At 39.1% G+C, this 27996-nt stretch overlaps 2 protein-coding genes across 12 annotated transcripts in view; one reads left to right on the forward strand and one right to left on the reverse strand.

Annotated features, from left to right (window-relative positions):
* The window catches only part of Exoc5 (exocyst complex component 5), a 54746-nt gene extending 54197 nt beyond the window's left edge, over positions 1-549 (reverse strand). For 3 of the 5 annotated variants that reach the window (XR_001781081.2, XM_011244884.3, XM_011244883.3), the window contains exon 1: positions 8-305. Coding sequence is in view for 4 of the 5 variants with exons in the window: in XM_011244884.3 (XP_011243186.1) it covers positions 8-34 (27 nt within the window). In the remaining variant the exon portion in view is untranslated. Of the gene's footprint in view, positions 1-7 lie in introns of all 5 variants that reach the window. The other 2 variants (XM_017315766.2, NM_207214.3) reach the window with 2 other exon arrangements.
* Ap5m1 (adaptor-related protein complex 5, mu 1 subunit) lies at positions 290-27996 on the forward strand. 7 transcript variants are annotated; one of them, XM_011245212.3, is made up of 9 exons: positions 290-746; positions 7431-8076; positions 12577-12804; positions 14118-14257; positions 14718-14803; positions 14893-15011; positions 17741-17837; positions 20127-20241; positions 27715-27996. In XM_011245212.3, exons 1-8 carry the CDS (start codon positions 673-675, stop codon positions 20207-20209), a joined length of 1473 nt encoding a protein of 490 aa, XP_011243514.1. In that variant the 5' UTR covers positions 290-672; the 3' UTR covers positions 20210-20241; positions 27715-27996. The 7 variants fall into 7 exon arrangements, 6 of the variants coding, with proteins under 6 accessions (XP_011243514.1, XP_006519686.1, NP_001346999.1 ...); XM_006519623.4 differs by lacking the exon at positions 27715-27996 and adding an exon at positions 24082-24761; NM_001360070.1 differs by lacking the exon at positions 27715-27996 and adding an exon at positions 22472-24622 and having other exon boundaries at positions 431-746.

Here is a 27996-nt window from a genome sequence, read left to right on the forward strand (position 1 = left end):
GACCCACCTCGAAGAGCTCGGCCGTCGTGGCCATGCCGGCCGGCTGAGAGGCTCGCCCCGCGCTCGAGGCCGTCTCCGCTTCACATGCTGCGCCTCAGCGGCGCCGCTCACCAGTCCCAGCTCGGCCTACCGCCTCCGGCCCGGGCTGCGCACCGCTGCTGGCTGCCCCGGTCCTCACACAGCGAAGGCAGAGAGGGAGAGCAGCCATGAAGCGGAGCCGCAGACGCCTGTCAGCTGCCTCCCGGCGCCGCCCGCGCCGCTCCCATTGTCACCGCCTCGCACGCCGGAAGTGGGGCTGCGCGCGCCCGGCCGACTTCGCGGGGCGGGCGAAAGGAGCGAGCGGCGAGCGGGCCGCGGAGGCGCTCGTTTGCGACAGGGTGACGCGTCTTGAGCCTCGCGGGCCGCCGTCCCGGAAGTGGGCGAGAAGAGTATTCCAGTCCCTTGAGATTCCGGGTGTAGGTTCTTAAGACCTTCTGAGGAGTGTTTTAATCTCTTGAAGGGACCGGGAGACTTGAGTCACCTCACCCGGAAGAGCGAGCATCTCCAGTGAGCTCTTGCGGCTCAGGGAGAACCCGGACGTTGCCTGGTACAGCCCATCTAGAAGGCGGGGTCTACTTTGGCTGGATGGCGACCTTAGTTTCTACATCGCTCTGATACTTGGGAGGCTTAACCATGGCCCTGCGGGCAGTGTGGCTCATACGTCACGAACCAGGAACTCCACTTGGAGGCACCGTCAGATTCTCCAGGTAATTGCAAGTCTGGATCCTCAGGCATGATGGGTCCAAGGATGAATCTAAGCAGGAGTTTTTGTGGTGCGCTGAGTCTCAGCTGTCCCAGGAGCAGCTAGCAGGGTGCCCTTGGGCAATTTAGGCTTTCTACGTTTATCTCACTTTGTTGTAAGGAATGAGTTGCTTGTTACATGATGCTACATGTTTTCTAGTATTACTGCTATTGTATCTTTATTTATTTATATATTTGAGACAGGATTCATGTATACCTGGCTGTCCTAGAACTTGATACGTAGACCAGGCTGGCCTTGAATTTACAGATACCTCCAGAGTGCTGGGATTACAGGTGTGGGCCACGACACCCGGCTATACTAATGTATCTTTAAAATTAATTCCATCTGTTTAAGTTTGGTACAAAAATGATTGCTTAAAGAACGTTATAGTTTGCAGCTTCTAGTGGGTGAGCAAAATAGAAGTGTGAAAAATTAAATTACAGTCACCTTTTTATCCAGGTGGCATAAGTGGTTTGGTCCCACCTTTAGAATTTGCCATATCTTACCAAGATAATTCTATGGAGAGGACTCTGCAGTTCTTTATATTAGATATTAACCCCGATATAAAGTATAGCTGGCTAAGTTCCCCCCAGTCTATAGGCTGTCTCGCCACTTTGCTTGTAGTTTTATTTGCTTTGCAGAACTGTTTTGATTTCAGGAGATCCCATCTGTCAGTTCTTGAAGTTGTTACCTGTCTCTTGGCATTATTTCTAAGAAGCCTCTGTGTTAATGAGTAGATGTGTGTTCTTGGAAAGCAGCAATGTATGGTAGAAAGGTGACCAATTTTAAATCTCTTCGAATGTAAACCAGAAAGCATTTGAATGGTGTAACTGAGGAACTCAGTTATTAGGTTTTTGTTGCTGTGGTTTTGAGACAGAGCCTCACTGTGTACCACTGGCTTACCCAGAATTCACTGTGTAGACCAAGCTAGCCACAAACTCATAGATACCCTCCTGCTTCTGGTTTCCAAATACTAGAATTAAAGGAATGCAACAACCATGACCCCCATTAGTTGTTAGTTTTGCTTACATTTCAGTAACACATGTACCTGGTGTCTACCATACTGGATAATGCAGCTCTAGATACTTGAACTGTATGAATCTATGGTTTTCTTTATTTACATTCCTTAATGATAGGGTCCAAGCTGCCTCTACCTTTCAGAACAGTGCTATCTAGTAAACATCCTCAAACAGGGCCTTAGAACATGTCTGTACTGATTTAACAAAATACTGACAAATAGCTTCCCTGAATGCAAACAGAGTCATTAGAAATCAGTGAATTGGGCTGGAGAAATGGCTCAGCAGTTAAGAGCACTGACTGCTCTTCCAGAGGTCCTGAGTTCAGTTCTCAGCAACCACGTGGTGGCTCAAAACCATCTGTAATGTGATCTGATGCCCTCTTCTGGTGTGTCAGAAGACAACTATAGTGTACTCATATACATAAAATAAATAAACACTTAAAAAAAAAGAAATCGATGAATTTCTGTATTTCCCTGACTCTTATTTTAATTTTACCAGTAAAGGAGAACTAATTTCTATTTGTATACCTTTCTGTAACAATATTCATTAGACTCTTGAAATACCTTTTCTGTGAATTACCCTTTCCAAAGATACCATTTTATCCATTCTGTATAATTTTATCTGTTATATTTAAGTCCACTAGGAGTACATCTTTGAATATGGTGTTAAGTAGGAATTTCACTTCTTCTTTATATGACTTGAGTTTTCCTAACATCGTTATGTAAACTCTCTGTCTTTTATTGACTCACTATTGATGTTTGCTATATTTCTTCATATAAACATTGGTCTGCCTCTGTTCTATTACTTTCTTTTTTGTGCCAGTGTTCTGGTTTTATGTGCATGTATTTGTATCTTAACATTGTAATAGAAGTGAGACTTTTTGTTAATTGAAAAAGTAAGTTCTCTGAAGAAGCCATGCAGGGCTGAAGAGATGCTCAGTAATTGAGAACATGTCCTATTCCCAGAACCCGTGTGGGACAGCTCACCAGTCACCACTAACTGTAGCCCTCACTATTAAAACCAACATCTTTTTCTAGACTCCAAAGCCATCTGTACATAGCCACTGCCACCCTTCCACATACATACACATAATTGAAAAATGGTAAAAATATTTTAAAAGAAAAGTCATATTAGTTTTCAGAATGCTTTCCCAGTTGTGTATACTATATACTTTAGAAGACACATTCAGATATGTTTAGGTGAGTTTCACTACATCTCAATGGAGGTAGCAAGTTGCGGGGAGGGGGTCACATAATTAATCTCTGTGTCACTTTAATTCTGTTTTGAATGAATTCCTAGTTTTGTGAAGTTCAGATTCGGACCACTTGGAGCTGATGTTAAGGCTAATAGATATGAATTAACACATGCTCTATAACCTTTTAGAAAAAGATGTAAAGAAATGTGTGATAATCCTAGATCTAAAGGACAGCAACAGACCAAAGGACTATTCAAGTTGAGCTTGGCAAACCAATGTGTTTTACTGGGGTTACTTAAGGGAGCATGGATGACTGACAAGAAAACACCCCAACCACCCAAAGTCACCTGAGTCAGCTGTTCACTAGTTGTATGGTAGTAGTTGATGTTTTGAGGAGGGAAGGCCTTAAAAGGTTCATGTCAGGGTCTCTGCTAGCTAATAACTTCTATCTTAGCCCCAATTTCATTGCTATGAACAGACACTATGACCAAGGTACAACATTTAACTGGGACTGGCTTACAGTTTCAGAGGTTCAATTCATTAACATCTGGCAGGAAGCATGGCATCATCCAGGCAGACACAGTGCTAGAGAAGGAGCTGCGAGGTCTGTGTTGTGTCTTGATCGGACTTCAGGCAGGACAGACTGTCTTCCAGGGAGCTAGAAGGAAGGTCTTAAAGCCCACACCCACAGTGATACACTTTCTCCAACAAGGCAACACCTGCTAATAGTGCTACTCCCTGGGCTACCCTCCTCAACTCAGGGCAAACAATGTAACCATTGAAATGATCTAATTAAAGCCAATAAAGACACGGGAGGCAGGAGGCCTAAACTGAGATAAAAACCTGCTAGCTCAAGGAGGTAACTTAATTTTCTTAGCTATATATAAAATATCTATTTACAAGCCTGATCCTTACAACTAAACTGCTAGTTTTTTAGAGATCTGTGTCATACTACTAAGCTAGTCGACCTTACTCTTGAGCTTCTCTAAACCCAAGAGATCTCTTTAGCTCTCTTGCCTAGAATTCTGTTTTACTTGGGTCCTGCCAGCTGCTTCTCTGTTGTTCTTGCAAGTCCAAAGAGAAAAATCCCTATCTCTTCAAAGCAGAGAGAGAGAGAGAGAGAGAGAGAGAGAGAGAGAGAGAACACGAACTAGAGAGAGAGAGAGAAAGAGAGAGAGAGAGAGAGAGAGAGAGAGAGAGAGAGAGAGAGAGAGAGAGAGAACACGAACTATCAAAGTCTAGTCACTTATAAAAGAAGCCTCTAGTTCCTCCCCTACACCTTTGGCAGGCTGAACCATGTCACCAAAATGGGTTGGGTGGGGGCCTCCAAGCCAAGTCAGTAGGAGCAGAGCCATTTCTCCTTTAGGGTAAGGTAACTCAGGGTAGCTTTATGACTTCCTAAAGTGGTAGAGCAAGGAACACAAGACCTCACCCAAACAACTTGAGTTAAAATAGGCAAGAACTTTCCATTCTTTAGCATCTTATCTATGGAGGCTTTTAGAGGCACACCTAAACTACATCTCTTCAGAACACAGCTACTGCATCTGGCAAAACAGTATCTAATTAAGCTTTTATATTTTGCTAACAATTGGTATGTATAATAATCAAATATCCTGTAACAAAACAGCCACACTACTGCATATTCTCTATATACACGCCAAAGAGTAGTGGCTGTCATTTAAGATACAAGAAGGCAAATGATCTTACTACAATAATCTTGATTATAATATCAGCTTAAGTACAGCGCAGGCTGGTATTATACCCCATAGCTATAGGGATACCTAAGGCTTGAATCCTGTCTTGAAACAAAACCTAGATTAGTGTAAAATGACACATTAAGTCATCCAACGAAATATTTATTAAACACATTGAGGCATTGTTTAAGGTCCCAGATTAATTTTTTTTTATATTCAACCGTGAGGGTTTTATGCTTAAGAATTTTATCCTCCAGGTAACTAGAAATATGAGGGAACTAATGGTGTACTAGCTAATTTTTCCCTATTTAGTCAGAAAAATACATAAGAATCTAATCATTATAGTACATTATTTTTAATTATTATCAAATAATAGCATCTTATTAGAGGAAATACTAATCTTGACTTATAATCAAGATTGTTGCATTAAGATTATTTGCCTTTTTATATCTTAAATAATTTTGTTATAAAAATTATTTTGAAAATTACATAGTCATTACTATCCATTTGCTAGGCTTTTATTTGTTTTTATGGTGGAAATTGAACCCAATGTTTCATGAACACCAAATACATACTCTTCCACTGAGATATACCCCTTGACCTGCCATTTGTTTTACAAATAAGAAAAGTCAGAGTTCTCTAGAGGAACAGAACTGATAGAATAAATATATTATTCATTGTATATTTTTATATTATATATATGTATTATATATACTATACATGCATATATATACTATATATGCATATATAATATACACATATATGTGTGTTATATATATTATATATAATGTACATGCACATATATAATATACACATATATATATAAATGTGTGTGTACATATACATATATATATACATTGTGTGTATATATATATATGTGTATATATATATGTATGTGTGTGTGTGTGTGTGTGTATATATATATATATATATATATATATATATATATATATATATATATGAGATTTATTGACGTGGCTTGTAGGCTGTGATCCTGCTAATCCAACAATGGCTGTCTAGCAATGGAAAGTCCAAGAATCCAGTAGTTGTTCGGTCCATGAAGCTGGATGTCTCTGCTGGTCTTCATATACACTGGAATCCCTAAGAAGTAGGTTCTTGATGCCAGTGCAGGCATGGACTTTTGCCAGTGGGAGTGGAGGAGAGCAGGCTAAGAGAGAAAGCAAGCATCTTCCCTCTATGTTCTTTGTATAGATGCCAGCAGAAGGTATGGTCCAGATTAAAAGTGGATCCTCCCACCTTGAAAATCTGCATTAGAAGTAGGTATTCCCACTTGACATGATTTAATTAAGAAACACACAAAGGCCGGGCAGTGGTGGCACATGCCTTTAATCCCAGCACTTGGGAGTCAGAGGCAGGAGGATTTCTGAGTTCAAAGCCAGCCAGGTCTACAGAGTGAGTTCCAGGACAGCCAGAGCTATACAGAGAAATTCTGTCTTGGAAAAAAAAAAAAGAAGAAGAAGAACAGAAAAGGAAGAAAGAAAGAAAAAGAAACACAAAAAGATCCCTCACAGGTGTATCCAGACACTTGCATTTTAGTTTATTCCAGATACAGTCAAGTTGACAACCAAGAGTAGCCATCACAGAGAGTTAGCTTATATACTCAAAAAATGAGGAGTTAGCAAGTAACTTTATTCTGGACCTTAAAATAGAAAGGAAAGGAATAAAGAAAAACATATTTGTTGAAAGTGAAAACTGTGGTTAGGAGCTGGCGATTTAGGTTCAGTGGTAGGGTCAGTTCTTAGCCCTGGAGAGAAGTGCGGATATCATTAATGGACTCTTATAAATGGCTGAAAGTGCCTAAGCATATTGTATTTTGTGATGGGGAAGATAAATTACTAAGTAAATTTACATTCTACCCAGATCATATAAACCATAAAGGATTAATTTGATTTTCCTCTTTTTTTATTTATCTCAAAATATCTTCCAGGGCTAGAGAGATAAGCTGTTATTACTAAAATGATCTTTCATAGTTTTTTCAAGAGTTGGTAAGGACATTCACGACATCTGTTATTTCATTATATAAACTTAGCATCATCTCAATCAATAAATCTAAAAGTTTCGAGTGTTAAATATAACCACTTCTTTGTGACTAACCTACTAAGATGGAATTAAAAAAAAAAAAAAGGCTTATTATAGATACCTAAAAGAAGGATTTAACATTGGCTCAGAGTTTGAGAGTACCATCTCTTCGGATGAAGTCACAGTCTAGGAGCCTGAGGCAGCAGCTGACTCATTGCTTCTGCAGTCAGGAACCAGAGAGCCATGGGTGCTACTGCCCCATTCTCTCTTTTTAGTTTATTCCAACCTCAACCTAATCCAGAAAACCCCACAGACATAGCCAGAGATCTGTTTCCCTGTAGACTAAATCCCATCAGGTTGACAATTAGGATTAACCATGACTTCAACCAAGAAGGAATCTGAGTCTGAAAAACAAAGGTTTTGAGTTAGAATCATGTACTCCACCTATTGAAAAAAACTAAATAAAATCGAGTCAGTAATTTTCAGCAGTATTTAATACATTTTATCCTTTGAGATACTAAACATGTCAGAAGGGAGCAGGTTTAATGGCTCAGGGTTATTTTCTTTGGTAGTGTATAGTAGTTATGTGTTGCTTTATGCCTTACTGTCATGACTGTTTGACTTGTGTTTTAAAATCTTTTAATTCTTGAAAGATTTTACTTGAAGGAATCATTTGTAATGTTTCTGTTCCCCTACTGCAGACGATACCCAACTGTTGAAAAGCGAGCCAAAGCCTTCAATGGAATGACTTATGTTCCTGTACCTGAAGATGGCCCCTTTCTTAGAGCATTGCTCTTTCAACTTAGACTATTGGATGATGATAAGGACTTCATGGAGAGACGTGATGGCTGCTCACGCATCAATAAAACATCCATCTATGGGCTTTCAGTAGGAGGTGAAGAGCTCTGGCCAGTCATTGCCTTCCTGAGGGATAGCATGATATATGCAAGTGTTCCATTAGTTGAACAAGCTCTGTCCCCTCGCCCACCTTTAATTAGCATTAGTGGGGTCTCACAAGGCTTGGAACTGCTGTTGGGGATACAGGATTTTCTTTACTCGAGTCAGAAAAATGACACTGACCTACACACAAAACTGAGTCAGTTGCCTGACTTGCTTCTACAGGCTTGTCCTTTGGGTACTTTATTGGATGCTAACTTGCAGAATTCACTGAATAGCATTAATTCCGTATCTGTGACTCAGCCGCAAAAACAGCCAGCCTGGAAAGTTGGAGCATACAAAGGAAAAGCACAGATTTCTATTTCTATCACCGAAACGGTAAAATGCATGCAATATGGTAAGCAGGATATAGCAGACACATGGCAAGTTGCCGGAACAGTCGCTTGCAAGGTGAGGTTTTCTCCAGGATTTGCTTTGTCATACCATTTTACACTGAAGAACAGTCAGTTTTGTAACTTGTACTTTACATTTCTAAATGGTGTACTTGTTATCCTTAGCAACAGCCATGAAATTTTATGTTATCTTTCTGTGTTTCTTACAAATTGTTTATTTAATGACTATAATGTAATGAATCATCCCATTGCTCTAAAATAGACATTATCTTCCTAGTTCTGTGGGTTAGAACTTTAGGAGCAGCTTAGCTGGACCCGCCATTGTAGAATCTCATTAGCCCATAGTCAACATGTTGATTCCAGCCATTGTCATCTGAAGATCTGACTGGGGTTGGAATATCAGCTTGCAACACGACTCACTCACTGGGTGGCAAGTCAGTGCTGGCTGATGGGAGGAGCCTCAGTTCCACTCCTACTGATGTCTTTACTGGCTGCTTAAGTGTCCTGACAACTTAGTGACTAGCTTCTTTCAGATCAAATAGTATGTGCTTGTGTGTGTGTGTGTGTGTGTGTGTTTTTGTGTGTGTGTGTGTGTGTGTGAAGAGAGAAAGAGATTGAGATTGATTCAAAGTTACATGGCATCAGTTCTACTATGCTCTGTGTTTTAGATGCAAAGCCAATCACTCTAAGTCTGGCCACACTGAAGAAATAGAGCATCAGGTCCACTATTAAAAACGAGTTGTTTCAGAGAACTTGTGAATAAATATTGAAATTATCTAGCTTCCATTTTTCTAGATGAAGTTGAACAAGTCCTCTGACTTTAACATCAAATACCAAGAAGGGCTCTTGTTTTATTTAAGTAACTCAACAGTAGACTCATTTGTCTTAAACTTAGAAAATGTAAGAAAACAGTTAGAAACTTCAATACAGATAATGTGTTGAATGTCAGGTTGAATAATGATCAGATATCAAAGTCCTCCAGTTAAATACTACCTCTATATGTTACTAGTATTCTCAAATATCTTTTTTAGTTCTTTATATATTTTGGTAACTTTAATGTTCAGTCACTTTAAGTCCTATGAATAAAGTAAATTTTAAGAACAAAATTAGACAGGGAAATTGACTTTTTTGAATTAAAGTAACTTAAAAGTTTTGTCATGCTTAAAACTGCTTTCAAATTATCCATCCTAGTTGGAAGACTACTTTAAGAAGCTTGAAAAAAAAAAATCATGAACTATCTCATTCATCACTCTTAAAGTAGCTGAGTCTCTTTCTCAAGAGCACAGTGGAATAAAAAGTGGAAAAGGTCATGATGTTTTCATCCTGGGTGTGTTGTGATTAACATGATGTGAACATCTCTCTGGTTACTGATAAGTTGACCCTAGGGATTTTTTTGTTTGTTTGTTTTTGGTTTTTCTGGGATGTGTGGGTGATTCTTATCCTTAGTCCTGGCTCAGATTACCAAGATGAAAATCTTTCTTAAATAAAGGAGGAGGGACTGGTGAGACGGCTCAGCCAGTAAAGGCTTCCTTACCCCAAGCCTGTCCACGTGCTTCGAGACCTCGGACCTCCACTGTGTGCTGTAGCACACATGCTTATACACATCCATCCATGCATACTCACACACACAAACACAAATCTATGTAACTTTCTAAAAAGTGTTTTAAAGTGGGGCGGGAGAATGCAGTATACCACAACCTAACACTAAATGTTTCTCTGGTGTTCACCTTTGCCACTAAGTGTTCTGCGGCCTTACAAAGTCACATAATTTTGTAAATCTTTTATCATTTTAAAATAAGATAACCTTTCCTGTGCCTTCTGCTTTTATAGTTCCTGGGGTCCAGATTTGCATATGCCAAACGTTTTAAAAAGAGTACATAAATTCCATCTAGCTTGGCTGTCCTCATCCTGTATTTGTGGTTTTTAATTGACTAGATAGTGGGAAATTTATTGGAAGTTTGTATAGTGGCACCCTTTTTTTGATCTCATTGTGAATGACACATTCACGATGTATTAAATTTTAATATCCTTTACTAGTAAATATTTGTATATTTTAATCTTTCCCTAAATAGCAAAAACAAGCCTAAATTCTTACAAATATACAAACAGCATATATTTTTAAGTTCTAATAAGAATAGTTGTCATTTTAACTTTCAAATTTGAACTTTGATATTTTTCTAATTGTCACAAGAAGAAAACAACGACCTTCCTAAACTACAACTTATACCCTAGCACAGTTCAGTACTGTTGAAGTACTTAAATGTGAAGCAGAACCACTAATGAATTCATACTTTAAATTGTACATCAGATTTTACAAAATGAGATGACTTAGTGGTTAAGAGCGCTTGTTCCTGCAGAGGACCAGGGTTTGATTCCCAGTGCCCACATGGTGGCTCACAACTGTCTGTAATTTCAGTTCTGGGGGATCTGACGCCTTTTCTGACCTCTGGGTACACACATGTGATGTGCATACATAAACTCAGGCAAACACACGTACCATAAAACCAAACAGACATTAAAAACATCACAAAGTGAAAGACTTTATATTAATACTAGGAAAAAATAAGAAGTTAGAAAAGGGTGGACACTGCTAACCTTTTGAGGATCCCCTATGATTAGCAGTGGACTTATGAAGAAGCACAGAAGCTGCAACAGGGAAACAGAGGGCTGGAGAGGTGGCTCAGAGGTTGTGAGCACTGACCACTCTCCCAGAGGTCCTGATTTCAATTCCCAGCAACCACATGGTGGTTCACAACTATCTATAATGAGATCTGGTACCCTTTTCTGACATGCAGATATATACATATATGTGTGTGTGTATATATATGTATTTATATCTGCATAATGTTATGTACATAATAAAAATTTTTTTTTAAAAAAGGAAGCAAACAGAAGCATAAGCAGTGACATACTGGTGACGTAGTCAGTGCATGGGGAGGACTGTATTTCATTTAGACCTAAACATTTCCCTGCTGAGTCCTACTGTTAAATACCTTGTATGTAGTCAAACAAACAATGCCACTTTTATGGATCAGTTGGCTAATTGGATCCAGTACTTTACAAAGTATATCAGGGCTGAAGAGGTGGATCAGTGAATAAGAGTGCTTGCTGCTCTTACAGAAAACCCAAGTTGGGTTCTCAGTACCCATGCCAGGCAGCTCACAACTAACTACTTGTAACTCCAGCTCCAGGTGATCCATTGTCTTCTGGTTCTGGCTTCCACAGACTCTGTACTCATTGCACAGACCACACACAGAACACATAAACAATTAAAGGTAAAATAGGAAGTCAATGTCAAGCTAGAATTAAGGTACAAAGGAAGACCCTGAATATACCCCTCTCCCTGTACCCACATTTATACACACACAAGTAAGATTTGCTGGTGTCATTTATGAAATAGAGATGGTAAACCTCAAGTACCAGAGAAGCTGGGGAATAAGTCTTTTCTTCTGGTTTCAAAAACAAGTCACTCAATGCTTCATTCTGGAGCCTGGTATAGGTAGAGAAACCAAAGTTCACAGAGAAGTCTGAGACCTGCCATCTCAGCCTGTTGAACCTCAAAGCAGGAATTTAAGGCGAGGGCCATAACAGGAGTTCATGGAAAGAACTTTGGAGCTGTCTCACCTGCCTTTCCTGACATCCCAAGGATAATGAAATCCCTCATGCTTACCCAGCTCACACAGGGAAGTGTCTACATGCAAAAGTATACTCTCAGGAAAGCAGCACAATGTATGTAAGGCTTACATGTCACAAAATGGGCTAGGTGTGACGAGTGCAAGGCTTTCTTTTGCACCTTTGTTTGGTGAGTGTGGGTGCACGGTTCCACAGTGCACATGCGCAGAACAGGACAACTTGGAATGGTTGGTTCTCTCCTATTAGGTGGGTCTGGGAATCATCAAACTCAGACTGCCAACCTTGGCTACAAGTGCCTTTACCCACAAAGCTATCAAACCAGACTAAGCAAAATACTATATGGGGAGGGGGGGGGGAATATACCTGCAAGGACTGGCAGGTGTTAAGGTGTATGTGGAGGTACAAAACAGTATGATTTATTCAGGAAAAATGCAGGGTTTCTATTTGTAACATTTAAGTCAAGGGTTAGAAGACCAGTTAGATGGGAAGCAAACACTGAAAGGCTTGAAAGGAACCACTGAATTGTCTGAACCCAGATTCAATATAACAAAAGCTGAATTAGGATTCATCAATGTGCTTGGTATTGATGAAGATTGGATGGACTAGAAGAAAGCAAATCTAGATACAGCTACTGAGCTGAAAAGTTAGGAGGGCCTATGTAAATAAGGTTGCAAAGGAGCCTGGGAGAAACCAGTGAACTTAAACTAGCTTCTGTGGGAGCTAAAAGGTGAGCCAAGGGTCGGTGAAGGCTCTCTGACCACTGGCTTGGTTAACAGGGTATCAGATTGTTAGTCAGAAGACAGAGTTAAGAGAATAATGCCTAGAGCGAGAGGTTGAATTAGAAGAGATGATTTGAATTGAGAAAAGCCTCAGAGATGCTGCATTGCTTTTAAGGTCTTGGTCAACCTTGTTCCTTGTGTTACAGTGTGACTTGGAAGGGGTCATGCCAGCTGTTACCATCAGCTTGAGTCTCCCCACCAACGGGTCTCCACTTCAGGATATTATTGTTCATCCCTGTGTGACTTCTCTGGATTCTGCCATTCTGACTTCTAGTAGCATTGACACAATGGAGGATTCTGCATTTAGTGGGCCGTATAAATTTCCATTCACTCCGCCTTTAGAGTCCTTCAACTTATGCCACTACACTTCTCAGGTAAACTGTTTTGGAAAAGTTGAGCCATTATTGGTCTCAGATGAGAAATTTTCATGAGTCATTTACAAGGCAGAGTAGTAAAGAACATAAAAGTTCAATTCTTTGAATAGGCTCTTATCTCTGATGCCTGTAATACCATTCATTTTCAAAGTCAGTGAAGGTTTTCTTTTTAATCTTTAACTAGGAAACTAAGGCTACAGGTTTTAAATATAAACATGAAATCATTCTAATCCCAGGCATCCTTAGCTAAATAAAGATGTAATCTTAGTAGTAGTTATTACTATTACTTATAAGTGTGGTATGTCAGACACTGTCCTAGGCACTTTGTGTGTCTTTTTCTAGTAATCTCAACAAATCTTAAAGTAGACGTTGTCTCTGTTTTATATGAGGAACGTCTTAGGCTGAATGACCTGCACAGAAAGAATCCTCTGACTGTGAGTGGCAAAGCCTGGGTCGGAAGGCAGATTCTCCAGGCTCCGAAAGCCTAGCATGATTCCTACTGTATTGTGTCATTTGTCTCTTGTCCTCATTATCAACCAGCACATGAGGAAATCTTGTTCAAGGTAGATTGACTAGAAGACATTGATTTTGAGAGGCCAACAGGAATTGTCATTATCATTCAAGAGAAGAACTAGATCTAGGCTACCTGAGAATTAGAACCAAAGTTAGATCCTTCTAGTCTGACACTCTCTCCTGTCTCCTCTCTGCTTCTGTCTTCTTTTGAGTTTCTCTGTCTTGTGCATGCTCTTACAGCCCTAGGACCCACATATAAGGGAGAACCTCCCTGTGTCTTGCTTCAAAAGCACAAATAAGTGACACAAGCTTTTAATCCCAGCCCTCAGAAGGCAGAGACAGGTGAGTCTCTGAGTTTGAGGCCAGCCTGAACTACAAATCAAGATCCAGGACAGTCAAAACTACACAGAGGCACTCTTTCTCCAAAAACCAAAATCAAGGAGCAACAACCAAACTCATACCAGCATGCAGACAGTTTCCTCTTCAATCATTACTGACCAGTTAAGCCGTTCCTGAGGAGGGGCGTGGGGAGGAGAAACAGCAGAGTCACAGGTAGGACAGGAGCAGCCAGAAGTGTGGGCAGAACAGTTAGTGTGTGGAATACAACCTGTGCTGCCGTTCCGAGAGCGCAAGGAGGAACAAGTGTGTACGCCCGCCAAGGTACCTTTCTCATATCTGCTCAGAGAGGCAGGAGACTCTGCCTTCAGGATGAGTGTAGAGCCACCATTGTTGTGAAAGCAGTGTAGAACACTCCCCACCTACTAAAGCCATACTTGTACATAATGATTGTCTGTTTTCAGGTTCCTGTCCCACCAATACTGGGTTCTTACCACATGAAAGAAGAAGGAGTACAGCTAAAAGTAACAGTTAACTTCAAACTCCATGAAAGTGTGAGAAATAATTTTGAAGTCTGTGAAGCTCACATACCTTTTTACAACAGGTAGAGATAAATGATATCACTCTATAATTGCTGTCCTCTCAGTTTTTCTGAAGTCTACATAGAAATCCATCTCAACCAACAACAACCTGGCGAATCGAATTAGCCAGTTATAACATAAACCTGTTCTACTTTTAAAATGGAGTCTGCAGACTAGCTCTTTACAAAGTGTACTTAAATAGCAAAGTCGTGGTTTTAATGTTGCACCCATGCCTGTGAGATGAATGGACTCCATGATTCTATAACTGTCTCTAGGAACACTAATGTAAGATATATAGTTACTGTAAATGCTTATGTGATTTCTGCCGCTTTCTAAGATCAGTATTTATTATTCATTCTCATCTGCAATTGGAATACAGATCTGCTTTGATGATGTAAAGATAGTAAGAAGATTTGACTCATCTCTTTAAAACTTTTATCTGAGATTTTTTTCTATTTTGTTCTGTTTTGTTTTGTTTTAAAGAGGTCCAATTACCCATTTGGAATACAAAGCTAGTTTTGGTCAACTTGAGGTATTTCGAGAAAAAAGCTTACTGGTCTGGATTATCGGTGAGTATGGTTTTGTTTATTGATTTTTTTTTCATTTCCTGTAGAATTTTTTGTTTTAGAATAACTGATTGGTACATTTGTGGTTTTAGGCCAGAAGTTCCCCAAATCAATGGAAATTAGTCTTTCTGGAACTCTAACTTTTGGAGTTAAGGGCCATAACAAGCAGCCATTTGATCACATTTGTATTGGAAATACAGCGTATATAAAGGTGAATATGTGAACGTTGGGTCAGAACTGGCTCCTTTATTTCTAAACTGCATATATATATGAGTTTTACTGTTTTCCAGCAATTTAAATTTTTTCTATGTTTTTTGTGTAGCTAAGTCTTTTTTAAGAAAAATTTGTGAGGGTTGTGTTTGTTCTGTGGTGTTTGTTTTTGTTTTTGTTCTTTCTTCCATTTTTGCTGTAAAGACAGGATGTCTGCCATAGCCCAAGCTTAGCCTCCTACTTCAGCCTCTCTTCCACACTGGGAAGACAAGCACAAATCAGCACACGTGGCCAGGAGCAGTCATTTTTATGTTTTGCTAAATACTTAAATTTTAAGAGACGTAGTTTAGAATAACTTAACATTACAGTTTAAACTACCCAGCTCTTAGTTATCAAATTTGATTTGTGTTCAAAAATAAGATAGAGCCCTTGGTTTCTCAGGCGGTTCCGACATTATAAACTAGTGACGCATCAATAGTAACTGCTTTTGGTGTCTCAGAGAAAACATGAGTCCTTCTGGCCAAAACAGGCTGAGGACAAGAGGCGCATGAAAGTTGACTAATATCTCCATCTGAAAAGTGGGTTAAGTAAGGGGCAGTGGGTCAAAGTTCCATCCCAGGAACTCAGGGTGGGAAGCGCCAGTTCTCAACCATTGCCCTCTGACCTCTGCATCCACGCATACATGGGCCTGTATTTACACACTCACAACACAACACACATAGTGCACTTGCTTACATAAACATATTTTCTAAAGTGACTTCAGAGAGTGAAGAGAACTCAGCAAGGCTTCAAAAGCCTGTGCTAGAAATATAAGCTCTCCATAGGAAGGGCAGGTAATTGAGGTTGGAACAGAGGGTGTGCATCTTTTATTCCATTGGTAGGTGATTTAGGTTATCAAAATGGTTCTTTATGAGTGTTAGTCTGCAGTGGATGAGGGGAAAGTGCATGATGGCCGAGGCTGTGTAAGTCTTACTATTCTTTGTTTTAATCTCACCATCTAGTCCAGTGCCTAATACATAAATATTTGCTGAATGTATGTATCGATGAATGTATTATGTATATGTAGTAGTACCAGCATATCTTAATGTGAGTGTCTATCAGGCAGCTGAAACCATAGAACTTGATGCACTTGAGAGAGCAGCCACATATAAGGATTTAGGAGGACCAATGGAAAAGAAAAGGTTGAGGCAAGGAAATGAATAAGATCAGAATAAATAAAATAAGGGAAAATTCAGAGGAGTTAAGAAGGAAGATTGCAGGAGTAGCCAGGAAGGTTACAGGGAAACAGATTGCTACATTCCCAGGGAAGCCAGTGATAAGAGATCTACAAAGGCAGCGGTAGTGGGGTCTCAGGTGCACTGCTGAAAACTCCGTTTTTCCTGTCTCTTTTTAAAGATTATTAAAAATTCCTGACTTTTTTCCAGAAAAAAATATAAAATGTTACTATATTGTATGCTCACCGAAGATAATTTTTAGAAAATTTCTCTCATTTAATTTTACTTAACCAGTTCCAATCTAATTAAGATCATATAGTAAATATGGAAATGAGCCTCATCTATGTAAACTCCAGCACTGAGAATTATAGCACTGAAGCAAGCACAAGCTCTTTGCTCTTAAAGAATTGCTATAAGTGATCCTTACACTCTAAAATGTATTACACTCACATGCACACACACATACACACAAAAAAAAAAAATTGAAGAAATTTGTAGAGAAGAGAGGAGAAAAAAGGTATGAGGCTCGGGATGTGACTCAGAGATGGAGGGCTCGCCTGGCGTGTGTAGACTCTTGGCTTAGTGTAGAGATAGCAGGATCTTGCAAATGAGGTGTTTACCAACACAGGTGAGAACCACAGCCTGGAAAGGAGCTGTGTCTACTCTTACAGCTCAGTGCGTACGTACCTGCTGTCACCATGGTGATCTCACATCGCCAATGGACCCCGAGAGCTGCAGGTTTCATTTTAGAAGGGTTTTCTAGATGAGGGAAGGGATAACGTGGTAACAGGTCTATAAAAGTTGGGCTTTGGTTATCAAAAAGTTAAGTAGAACAGGCCATTTCCCCGAGTGTGAGATAAACTGATGCGTCTTCTTGACGTGATTGCATCTTTGTGCTTTACTAAAGAGCATATACATTCCTCCACTTAAGGAACGAGATTGGGGCTTGCGACATGGCTCAGAGGTTAAGAGTACCTACTGAAACTGCTCTCTTCCAGAGGACTCAGGTTCGATACCCAGCTCCCACATGATGGCTCACAGGCGTCTGTAACTCCAGTTTCAGGGGCTCCCGCTCCTCTTCTGACTTCTGAGGGCATCAGACACAGACTTGCATGCAGGCAAAACACCTATACATACAGAACTTGATTGATTGATTAATTATTTTTAAAAGTATGATCTGAATTTGTCACTGATAGCCTGCTAGGGAGAAAGGACTATACAATATATCAGACAGTACTTTTAAAAAGCAGTTCTTAGTTCAGATGCCAGCTCTGCTCCATCATGAGTACTAATTACTTCACCGTGTGCACCTGGGTTCACATTAGTGGAATACTTGGGGTATGTTAAGCACCTACAAAGAACAAAACTCGTACAGAGTGGGAGGATGTGTTCTCACAATTGTAGTTTAATATTTGTGTATAAGCTTTGCGAACTATCAGGGAAAGCTTTTAAAATGGTGAAAGGAAGGGTGTGGACACGATACCGCCTCGGCTGAATGTTTCTCTCCTTTCTCCAGCTTAACTTTAGGATTGCAGATTATACACTCACTGGATGTTATGCAGACCAGCATTCAGTTCAAGTTTTTGCATCAGGAAAGCCAAAAATAAGTGCATGTAAGTCATATAGATTCAAACTAAAGAATTAAAATGGGCATATGTTGTCGCTGCCTAAGGTGAGTTTAACGTGTAATGAAACTTGAAGACTGCAGAATAATCTCATTTTATAAACGTTTCTGTGGCTTGGTCCACTCCTATATAACCCTCTGTGAACTTTGTGTTGCTGCCTGTCTTCTGTTTGAATACAGTCTGGGTGAGCAGTGTCCAATTAGTGAGGGTTTTAGTATATGCTATATATGGATTTGCTTAGCTCTGGTTATGTTCAACTCTTGTTGGCTTCAGTGTCTTATTCTATGTAACTTTGGAAAAGCTAATGAACTTCTTAAAGTTTTAGTCCCTTCAGTTATAAAGGAGAAGTAGTAGGGAACTGTTTACTACTCTAAAGGCCTTGAGACCTGGGAGAGTGGAGCCTAAAACTGAGGTTGCCTAAAGTTTCATGCACTAGCTAACTATTCAAAGCATCAGACACTTTATACTCTGAGTGTTAAGAGGAGTCACACGAATGAAGTGTACAATCACAAGGGCAAGCTGCAGGTGGCAGATGAGCCACACATGGCAAAAACATACAGGTGCTCTCTCACTGAGCTACAGCCACAGCCTCACACTCAGATTCCTAAAACTGAGGATTAAGGTCTCAGAAAAGTAGAAGGACGGGACAAGACCATAATTATACCTGAATGCCTCAGAAGAAATAGAAAACTCTGAACTACAGAACTGTGAGCAATCTCTGAGTGGCAGCAACTCTGAGTAATGGAATCAGAATAAGACAGTTTTCTTTCCCTCCATGTTGTTCCTGTCCTTTCTCCTCTAGCTGTTTTTTGCTGTGTTTAAATGTTCCCAGTGTATGTATTCTGAAATTGATGAAGGCATGTTCATAGTATATATGTTCTTCTATGAAATATTAAACAATCATTATTGTGTCTAAATACAAACAAGTGAATATTTTCGATTATCTGTGAGAAATGTTCTTTCTTTAGATAATAACTAAAATATATTTAAGTACTTTATTAGTATTTACCAAACATAATTTTAGAAAGCATAGTTAAGAATAGGAAGTTTCTCTGACATACCATTTTTTAATACACTAGTAATATATCTTATTTATTTATTTATTGAGATATCTCACCTGCATAGCCCAGGATGGCCTCCAGCTCGCCATGTTTTTGCCTCAGATGCCCAGGTCCTGGGGTTAGAGATGTGTGCTCCAAGCCTAGCTTCTGCTTGCACTTTATATAAAAACACTGAATGAAGAGTTCATTTCAGATGAGTCACTCACTGTACCTGTCTTTCATCCCTTCAAACCTCCATCTTGCCTCACACTGAATATAAATATCCATTTTAATAGTAGCATCTTCACCTGTGGTGTGTCCGGTGCAATGTCTATGTGTTTTATGTATCTTAACTCATCAAGCCTCACAGCACCTCAAGTGTTGGTGTCTCTGCTTTATGGCTGGAGACATTGATGGAGCAGAGACGAGGTGAGGGCCATCGAGGTAGTAAGTGGCAGTCATGAGATTCAAACACAGGCTGTTGGCCGCCAGAGCCTATCTTTTTAACCGTGTGCTGCGCTGCCTCCCAGTATTATCAAAGTAGAAAAGGGGACGTAATGTAGCCTACGTTGTGTTCATTTTGAAGATCATGAAGAAAGGTTGAAAAAGCTGAATTGCATAGTCAGTGGTATATGTAGTAATAAAAATGTGTGTGTTCCAAGTAAGCATAATTTTATCAGTTTGTAGCTTATGAAACTTTAATTCAAGGAGGTTAACATTTGTCCAGAGTTGCAAAGCTGTTAAAACACAATGCTTAAATTAGAGCCAAACTATAAGAAGCCAGGAAGGCAACCTCTTCAGAGTCTTGTGAGGGAGATGGACGTTATTCATGTCTCTAACTCTTTGATTTGAATAATGAATACCTCGACTAGAATTTGGGACTTGGTAGAGATCATAAAGAGAAAATCAAGAAGAAATAGTGAAATAATTTTTACCATTAAAGTAATGGTCCATTAGAAGTACAACTAGAGATGTAGGGAGAATAAATGTTTGGTATAAATGAGATATTTCATATAAGTTTCAGTGTGGTTTACCCAAATATTTATGAGCTCATTTTTTATATGTATAAGTTTTAATAAAGCCTCAATAGAATAAAATAAGTGTTAATATTTCAAAGTTATTACCATGTTATGACTGCACTTCACAAATTAAAAAACTAATGGCTTTGTTCTCTTACTGAGTTTTTGCTAAGGTTAAACACTTTTATCATTAATTTCTTTTCTTTTTCCTTTTGTAGATCGGAAACTAATTTCTTCTGATTATTACATCTGGAATTCTAAAGCACCTGCTCCAGTAACATACGCATCATTGTTACCATGATGTTTTTCATATTCAAAAGGATTTATATGATGGTAACATTCTATCATAGAATCATAGTATTTATTTTTTTACATGTCTTCCCATAGCCCATGACTGAAAAATTACTGAGTGGTTTCTTTATGAAAACATTCATATCTTACATTTATAGTCTGATTCAGTGTAAAAGAATATTTTCAAGGCTAATGTCCCTTTTTGTCATTGTTACGATGCTCTGATTTCATGCCAGTATGACTCAGGATATATAAAAGCTGTGAGTGGCTTCGCTTTAGACTAGTCTTTAGTCTCTGTACCACACGTCCCTTCCTGTCCCATGGAGAGAGAAACAGTGCTGCAATCAGAGTCCCTTCCTTGAGTAAGAGCTCAGCCTTCTCCTAGTGCAGGTTCAGTCAGCCATCCTATGGGCTGTAATTGATTTACAAGGAAACTGTGTGCTTATCCAAGCCTCAGTACAAAGAGCGTGCTGTTGCAGAATACCCATGGTCTGGTTAAAGTAATCACAAATTGTTTCTTTCAAAAGAGCCAGTGGGAAATAATGGGATAATGTTCAAATAGTAGCCTGGTTTTTATCATATCTCTCCTGCTAGCCAATAAACCTCCATATTCCTATTTGATGTTCTAGAACTCCTGTCTTTCTGAGACAGGGTCTCATAAAGCCCAGGCTGGCCTGGGTCTCACTGTGTAGCTAAGGATGATCCCTCTTAAGTGCTGGGATTACAGTGGTATACCACCATGTCCAGTACCCTTCTAGGACTCGAACTCAGGGTTTCATGCCTGCCAGACAAGCACCCTCCCAGCTGAGCTGTGACCCTAACCCATCAAAGGCTGCTGTAACAAATTCAGTTATATGCCAGAACAACTGTGTTTAGGATGCCAGTAGACTTAAGACTGTAGTAACTTCAGAAGATGAGCATAATGATCTATGATTCTTTAGTGTCCTTAGACAAGGCTTTAAAATAATTGTAGGTATTATAGTGTTTGTTTAGTTTTTAAAAATAAAATAAACTCTGTTAATGAATGAACTCAGGTAAACAACCAAAAGCCTTTCTGTGGGTATCATTTAGACTTATTTAATATAGCAATTTTTTTCTCTTTAAGTCTGTCCCTGTCGTTTTCTTTTTACCATTTTCTTGATTCCTTTAAAACTGTCTAGCCAAGTTCCTTATCTTCTCTCATTTCTACAATTACATGACATATTCTTTTTTTAGAGCAGCATACTGTCATCAAATTGAACTTAAAGTGACTATTTAAAAAAAAAAAAAGATCTAAAGATCCTGGGAACTTAACTGATGCCAAATTTAGAAGCCAGACAATAAATATGAATTGTAGAATAATATTTTTTAATTAAACTTATTCTGGGTTCTGCTTCTTTTTGTCTTTTTTTTCCCCTTGAGTCTTCTAAAAAAAAAAAGCTTGGAAGAAGCTGCTGATTCTTAGAAGTAGAGTTGCCATCATTGAAGGGAAGTATATATAAACTTAGGACTTGAAATACAGTTTGTAGAGTCAGTCCTACTCATTCTAGACCCTTATTGCCTTCAAAACATTATCCTAGAATTAAGTTCTATTTTCATGGTCCTCCTGAGGAAATGGAGGAGATGGGCTGCCTGCCGGGGACCTGAGCTAGCTATCCTGACCTACCCAGAGGGAGGGAGGGACGGAAACATCTTTCCTGAGAAAACACTGTTCTGTAGAGGCTTTTTATCACTCTTCAACTCAAAACTTAACATTTCACTTTAATTTATTAATGGACCTGTTTGGAAATTTTGATTGTACAAATGCTTAACCAATTGTACTGTGGTAGATAAGACACATTTATCTAGTGAGCAGGGAAAGATTCCATGTGTAATCCTTGAAGCAAACTCTTCATAGACAAATTAGAAAAACCAGTGACCTCTAATTTGACATTTCTAGAAACCTGGGGAAAATCTAGGGGTTACTAGAAAAGCGTTGGGGTGACAGGGAACCAGTGCCATCTGTTGCCATTCCGTTGTAACACAGCACTGGGGAACTCAAAGCCAGCTCACATTTCCATCCCATGGAGATCAGCTGGACACACCGATGCTTCTGATTTTGTCTAGAAACCTGTCACTTCAGGATAATTTCTGAAGACAAAGCGTGTTCCCGGTTTGGTAGGTGACCTGTTTAATGTTTTCCCTGTGTCTGGGAACTCCTTAGTGTAATTAGCGACCTTTGAACTCCGCAGCTAATCCTGAGCTGTTTTGTATTCCTTACTCATCTTTACGGCTGGACCTTTCTTTTCTTCAGAGTCCACTGCCACAATTAAAGAAGAAACAGCTGCATTTCAAAGGGATTCCGATTCCAGAAGCTTAATCGTGATTGACATGTTCTTATTCTAAGCTATAAGACACTCTAAGAGTCCTTTCTTTGGTTAAAACTTCAATCATTTTCTAAAAAATTATCTCACTATGGATTTTATTCATTTTCTTTGATAGCTATTCTTTGCATTTTTTTTAACTTGAAAGGTGCTTTGCATGTGCAGTGAATATGAGTGTCGACTTCCAGTGAGAGATTTGGACATTGTCAGACTTGCTCTAGATTCGATCGTGCTAAATTCACATTTAGTGACAAAATATGATTATGAAATCTGATATCAGTGTTGTAATCATTCTTGCTCAACCCAAAGGGTTAAAAAAATGTTCATCCTAGAATGAACTCTAGAAAAGCTAGGTCATGATTTGAGTCAAGCCTGTTCTCCACGTTTTTAGTAAGCAGTGTTTTAAAGCACACACTAGCAGCTAGAGAGTGGGATGTTTTATATGATTAAATAATGGAACCTGTCAACTTGGAAGCAAATAGGTTCCTTGGACGATGTCCTTGGAGCATTTAATTTTATTTAAACCTTAGCCCATCTCAGAATCACTTCCTTTCATGCCATCTCAGTATTTCTCCTGTTAAAATATTGTGGTCTTAGATTTCTTGTGCTATGTTTAACAGCAGAAATTTTGCACATAGTAACTATTGCCAATTTTTGTTGTTGTTGTTGTTACTATATTTTAAAACCTTAACAGTCATTCATAGATTTTCACATTACCCCTGAGAATTAGATAGGTGGGGCTCCCACCCAAAACCTCTGCATGGACTGCCCCCCTCGCAGAAGTTGTCTCTAAGACAAAGGTCAAAAAAGGGATGTTAATAAACAGTCCTCAGGTTTAAGGGACTTTTTAGGATTACATCTTAAATTCCAACAAATCAGATTTAGGAGTTGCTGAAAGTGAAATTGATCCATCCCTCATCCAAACTTTGCAATACTTCCCTGTTCTGACACCCCTGAGATAGTTAGCTGTATCATCAGATTAGAGACCATTGTGCCAGGCTGCTGAAAGGAAAAGGAGCCAAAAAGCTAAACATGGGATGAATCCTGAACCTTTTAACCTGGCTGAAGTATGTTGGTTGCTGTTATGCAAATACCTTCAATCCTCTGCTAAGTTCCGTGGAAATAATTTTCTTGAATGACAGGTTGATTCAGCAAGGATTCGGTCGCTGATTAATCCCCCTTTGATCTAGGGTATTTCCCTTAACCACCAGTTAGCTCGTTCTGACAAAGTGCAGCCGAGATTAGGGAGATCACTAGAGCACTCCCAGCCTGTGCGCCTATTCTCTATAACCTTTTAAAGCAAGGGCCAAGAATGCAATTTAGTCTCAGTTTTTGAAGATGTAAAGTCTTGTCTGCTAAGTTAGAAAGTCAATTGAATACCAAATGAAGTTTATTTCTTACGTAAAAGAACAAACATTTCTTCTTTGCTCTGCCTAACAATGATATTAAGAATCATGGGCTTTGAAGAGAGAAAAAACAAAGGCCACCTTCCAAATACAACTTCGTGTTTTGTTTCATGTGCATGTTTACTGCCCCCCAGATAACCCAAGAATCAAAGGAGTGGCTACAGTTATGCTGAGAAAACACTTGGGTTTCGTGAGACTGCAGTGCCTCCTCATCTCCCCAGCCGTCCCCAGCAGAACTGGAAAATACACTGCATAGCATAGCACAGAGTTGCAGTTAGGGAAGCATGCAGCACACAGTCTTGTTAGATTTACTTTCCGTGAAGAAGTAGCGCCTCATAGTCTCATTAAAGTAATAACTGCATTCCTTTTCCCACTTGCTAATCATTCTGTTAGTGTTTCTGCCTCTTGCTTTACCTTTTCTCCCATATGTTTAAACTCGGAAGTAGTCTGTGCAGTTTAAGAAAGAAAATTCAGGCATGTTTCATACGGTTTGTCAAGGAATTCACTTTTTAAAAACGATTATTAATATTATTTTGCAAGATGTCAAAGATTTATTCAAGTATACTTCATGACCTATAAAATGTAAAGATACATAATATATACACAATTATTTGTAACAAAATTTGTTTTTAATTATCAAGTTTTTATTAATGATTCACTTTATAAATAAAAAGAAACAAGATGTTATATAATTGTTCATTATTCTAGTAGCAATCTACAATAAAACCTAATGTTTAAATGATTTCTTATGCTTTTTCTACTCAAACTTTTGCAATTTTGTAATTAATAAATAAATAAAAATAACTCAAAGGCATACATAAATTTGTGACATAATAGCCTCCTGTAGTCCTAATTTAATGATAGGTTTTCAGATACTTTGGGGGAATCAGAGAAAAACTGTAGAAGATACTGTTAAAGGGCAAGATTCCATAGTTATGTTGCTAAGAAACTTATGTTTTAGTAGTTGACTCCTCCACGTAATAAATAGGCAATAAAGTATTCACTATTTTAAATATGCCCTCATGGAATATGCATATATGCAGCATAGGTATCTGTGTGCTCCTGAAGTGTATTCCATGCCTGTTGAGCTGAGTTTACCTGTGAGCCATTTCAGCATTGTTTCAGGGGAAGAAAAATATTGTGACATCTCTTCAGATACGTCTGCAAACATCGTTATTTCATAATAATAGAGAGATTCATTAAAATGAAGATTGCTAAAAGTACCATGAGATTTGTCTTAGAAAATGGTTAAAAATCCTCAAGGGCTGCTGGCTTTCCACCAGGCTTTCTTTCTTTCTTTCTTTCTTTCTCTTCAGCACCCACATCGTTGGCGTAGCACATTGTCCATGGGTGTCCTGGAGAAGGACTGTGGCATACCGCATTCACTAGCTTCCCAGCCCTGAAGCATGGCCCTCTGAGGGCTGGGTTGATTTTTCTTAGCCCCTGGACATTGTGTAATTGACATCAGTGTGTGTTGGTATACGATGCTCCAGCCTGAACAGGTGCTGAATGCCAGGAATGGAAAGATGGGGGTTCCCTATTAGGAAGTAGAATTTTGAAAACTGTATGTTTCCTTTAAATGTCCTTTGTTAGATAATAGTTTTTCAAAAAGAAAAATGTTTTTCATAAATACTGGTAATGAAGGTAATGATTTTTAAAAAAATTGTTAATCCTTCAAATTTTTTGGTCGTGCAAACTTTATATGCCTCAGTACAGGGGAACACCAGGGCCAAGAAGTGGGAGTGGGTGGGTAGGGGAGTTGGGGGGAGGTTATGGGGGACTTTTGGGATAGCATTGGAAATGTAAATGAAATAAATACCCAATTAAAAAAAATAAAAAGTGGAAAAAAAATTTTTTACCTTTTCTTCGAGGGTCTTGAGTGCCCTCTGCAGGCTATAAGTAGATAATTAATGGCTATAATTTCAAACCTTGGTTTTTCCCTATTTTAAAAGTATCACCTGCTTATTTCAAATCTCAACAAAAAAGGTGATTCCATTTATATTGTTAGCTATTAATTATCAGTGATTAAAATATGAAGTCCCTTTCATTATTGAGTTTAATACAAGGAATTTTCCACTTTTGAAATTGGCAGAATTGTATCTCTCACTGTAGAAGCTGGAGCTGCAGTAGCACACACCTCCTCATGGAAAGAAGATATGAGGAGTATTTAAATATATCTGAAATTATTCACATACTTTGAGAATAGCTTTATTTTCCCATTAATCTCTTTAAAAGCATACATTTGAAATATCAAGCCTTGAGTTTTCATCTGGGTCAAAAGTACACAAATTTTAGGATTTACAACTGTTATTAAAGTTTATACAATGAATAAATTAAAAGTCACGCAAGTGATGTAGTTGGAGGTGATGTCATTTTAAGGGTCAGTTTGTAAAAGATCCCAGTAGAGATTGATTTGGTATTGTTTATTCTGTGGGTTTTCCAACTAATAAAAGTATTTTTAAATGAAGGCACCATTCCCCTTCTGAGGGCTGAAATATACACCCTGTGGAATACACTCGTCCCTTACTTTAGTGTTTGCTTTCCTTCCTTTGGGCTAGCAGATTTCGTCTCTACCATAGCCCATCTGTGTGTGACGATGTATAGTTGGGGTGCAACTGGTCCTTCTGGTTCAGTTAACTTAGTGAAGCTACTGGGGAAGCTTTTTGGGGGGTGGGCGCAAGGAGTCTAATGATTCTGACCATCCACCTTGAAAAGCAAAGTACAACAGGCAGATGAGTGTTGAGAATTCTTCCCGGGCACAGCTGTTGCTACTCTGCCAGTCTGGGCTCAGAGGCAAGGGAAACGCACACTGCTTGGGGTTGACAAAGGAAACATCATTAAAGTGACTGTTTACATTGTGTTTATTGAAGTGTTCAAAGTGTGTGTGTTGCCTCTCCAAGCAGCCTGCAGCTCTTCACAAGATTAACACTGCATGGCTGATAGTAAAAACTAGTTACATTGTGGCTTTTAAACAGAATAGTATTTTTGCCTGGTTTTGGGGGGTTTGTTGAGTTTTGGGGGGCGGGGGTTGCTGTACCTCAAGTGTATTCCATTCAGGCTGAGGGACCTTTGCTTACTCACACACATTCTGTCCTTCCACGTCTTTCACATGGCTTTCCTCTCACAAACTAGTAACGATTTTATTTCTTAATACACCAAAAATAATAAAGTGATTGTGAAATTACTGACAAGCTATCCAGTCGAGTAAGTGTGTCCTGGACCGCTACCTCCAGATTGGTGTGGGACTCTTGGGAGCTACTTTTATCTTGCTCTCCCTCATACCAATGAAATTAAGAATGGAAGAGACACTGTACAGCAAACATGCCAACTTGACATTTGAAAGTCTAATAAGTAGTATTTGTACCAGTAAAATGAGAACGTTGACAAGAATACAGAAAGTTCAGTTAATCTTTTTGTCGTTTTTTTGAGACAGGGCTTCTCTGTGTAGCATTGGCTGTTCTAGAATTTGCTCTGGAGACCAAGCTGGCTTCAAATTCAGAGATCCACCTGCCTCTGCCTCCCAAGTGCTAGGATTAAAGGTTTGCACCACCACTGGTGCCCCACATTACTGATTTTTCTAATGGAAGCAATATAAATTACTTTTTGATTATAAAAATAGTATAATATTTCATTAGGATTAAAGGGGTTAGGGTCTGAGATAGCTCAATCAGTAGAAATTGCTTGCTGCACAAGCTTAAGGACCTAAATTGAATCTCTAGTACCCACAACACAAGTGAAGGAGTGATGCCTTGTGTTTGTAATTCCAGGTCTAGAGAGGCAGAGAAAGGCAGATCCCTGGACCACATCAGCCAGCCTGAGTAGCAAGTCCTATATCCCAGCGAAGGAAGAGTCAGTAACCAGGTAGATGGCTCCTGGAGAACAGCACATATGAACGTGTACATGTGCACACACACAAAATTAAAGCACTATACTTTTCTGTATAGTGGTGGTGATTGCAAGTTCATTATATAATCCTTTGTAAACTGACTAAATTCTGATGGACTATTTTCTTAGATTCATCAGGACAAATCACCAATGTCTTATTTCAT

The sequence above is a fragment of the Mus musculus genome, chromosome 14, assembly GCF_000001635.26.
Source record: "Mus musculus strain C57BL/6J chromosome 14, GRCm38.p6 C57BL/6J".
Classification (NCBI taxonomy): Eukaryota; Metazoa; Chordata; class Mammalia; order Rodentia; family Muridae; genus Mus; species Mus musculus.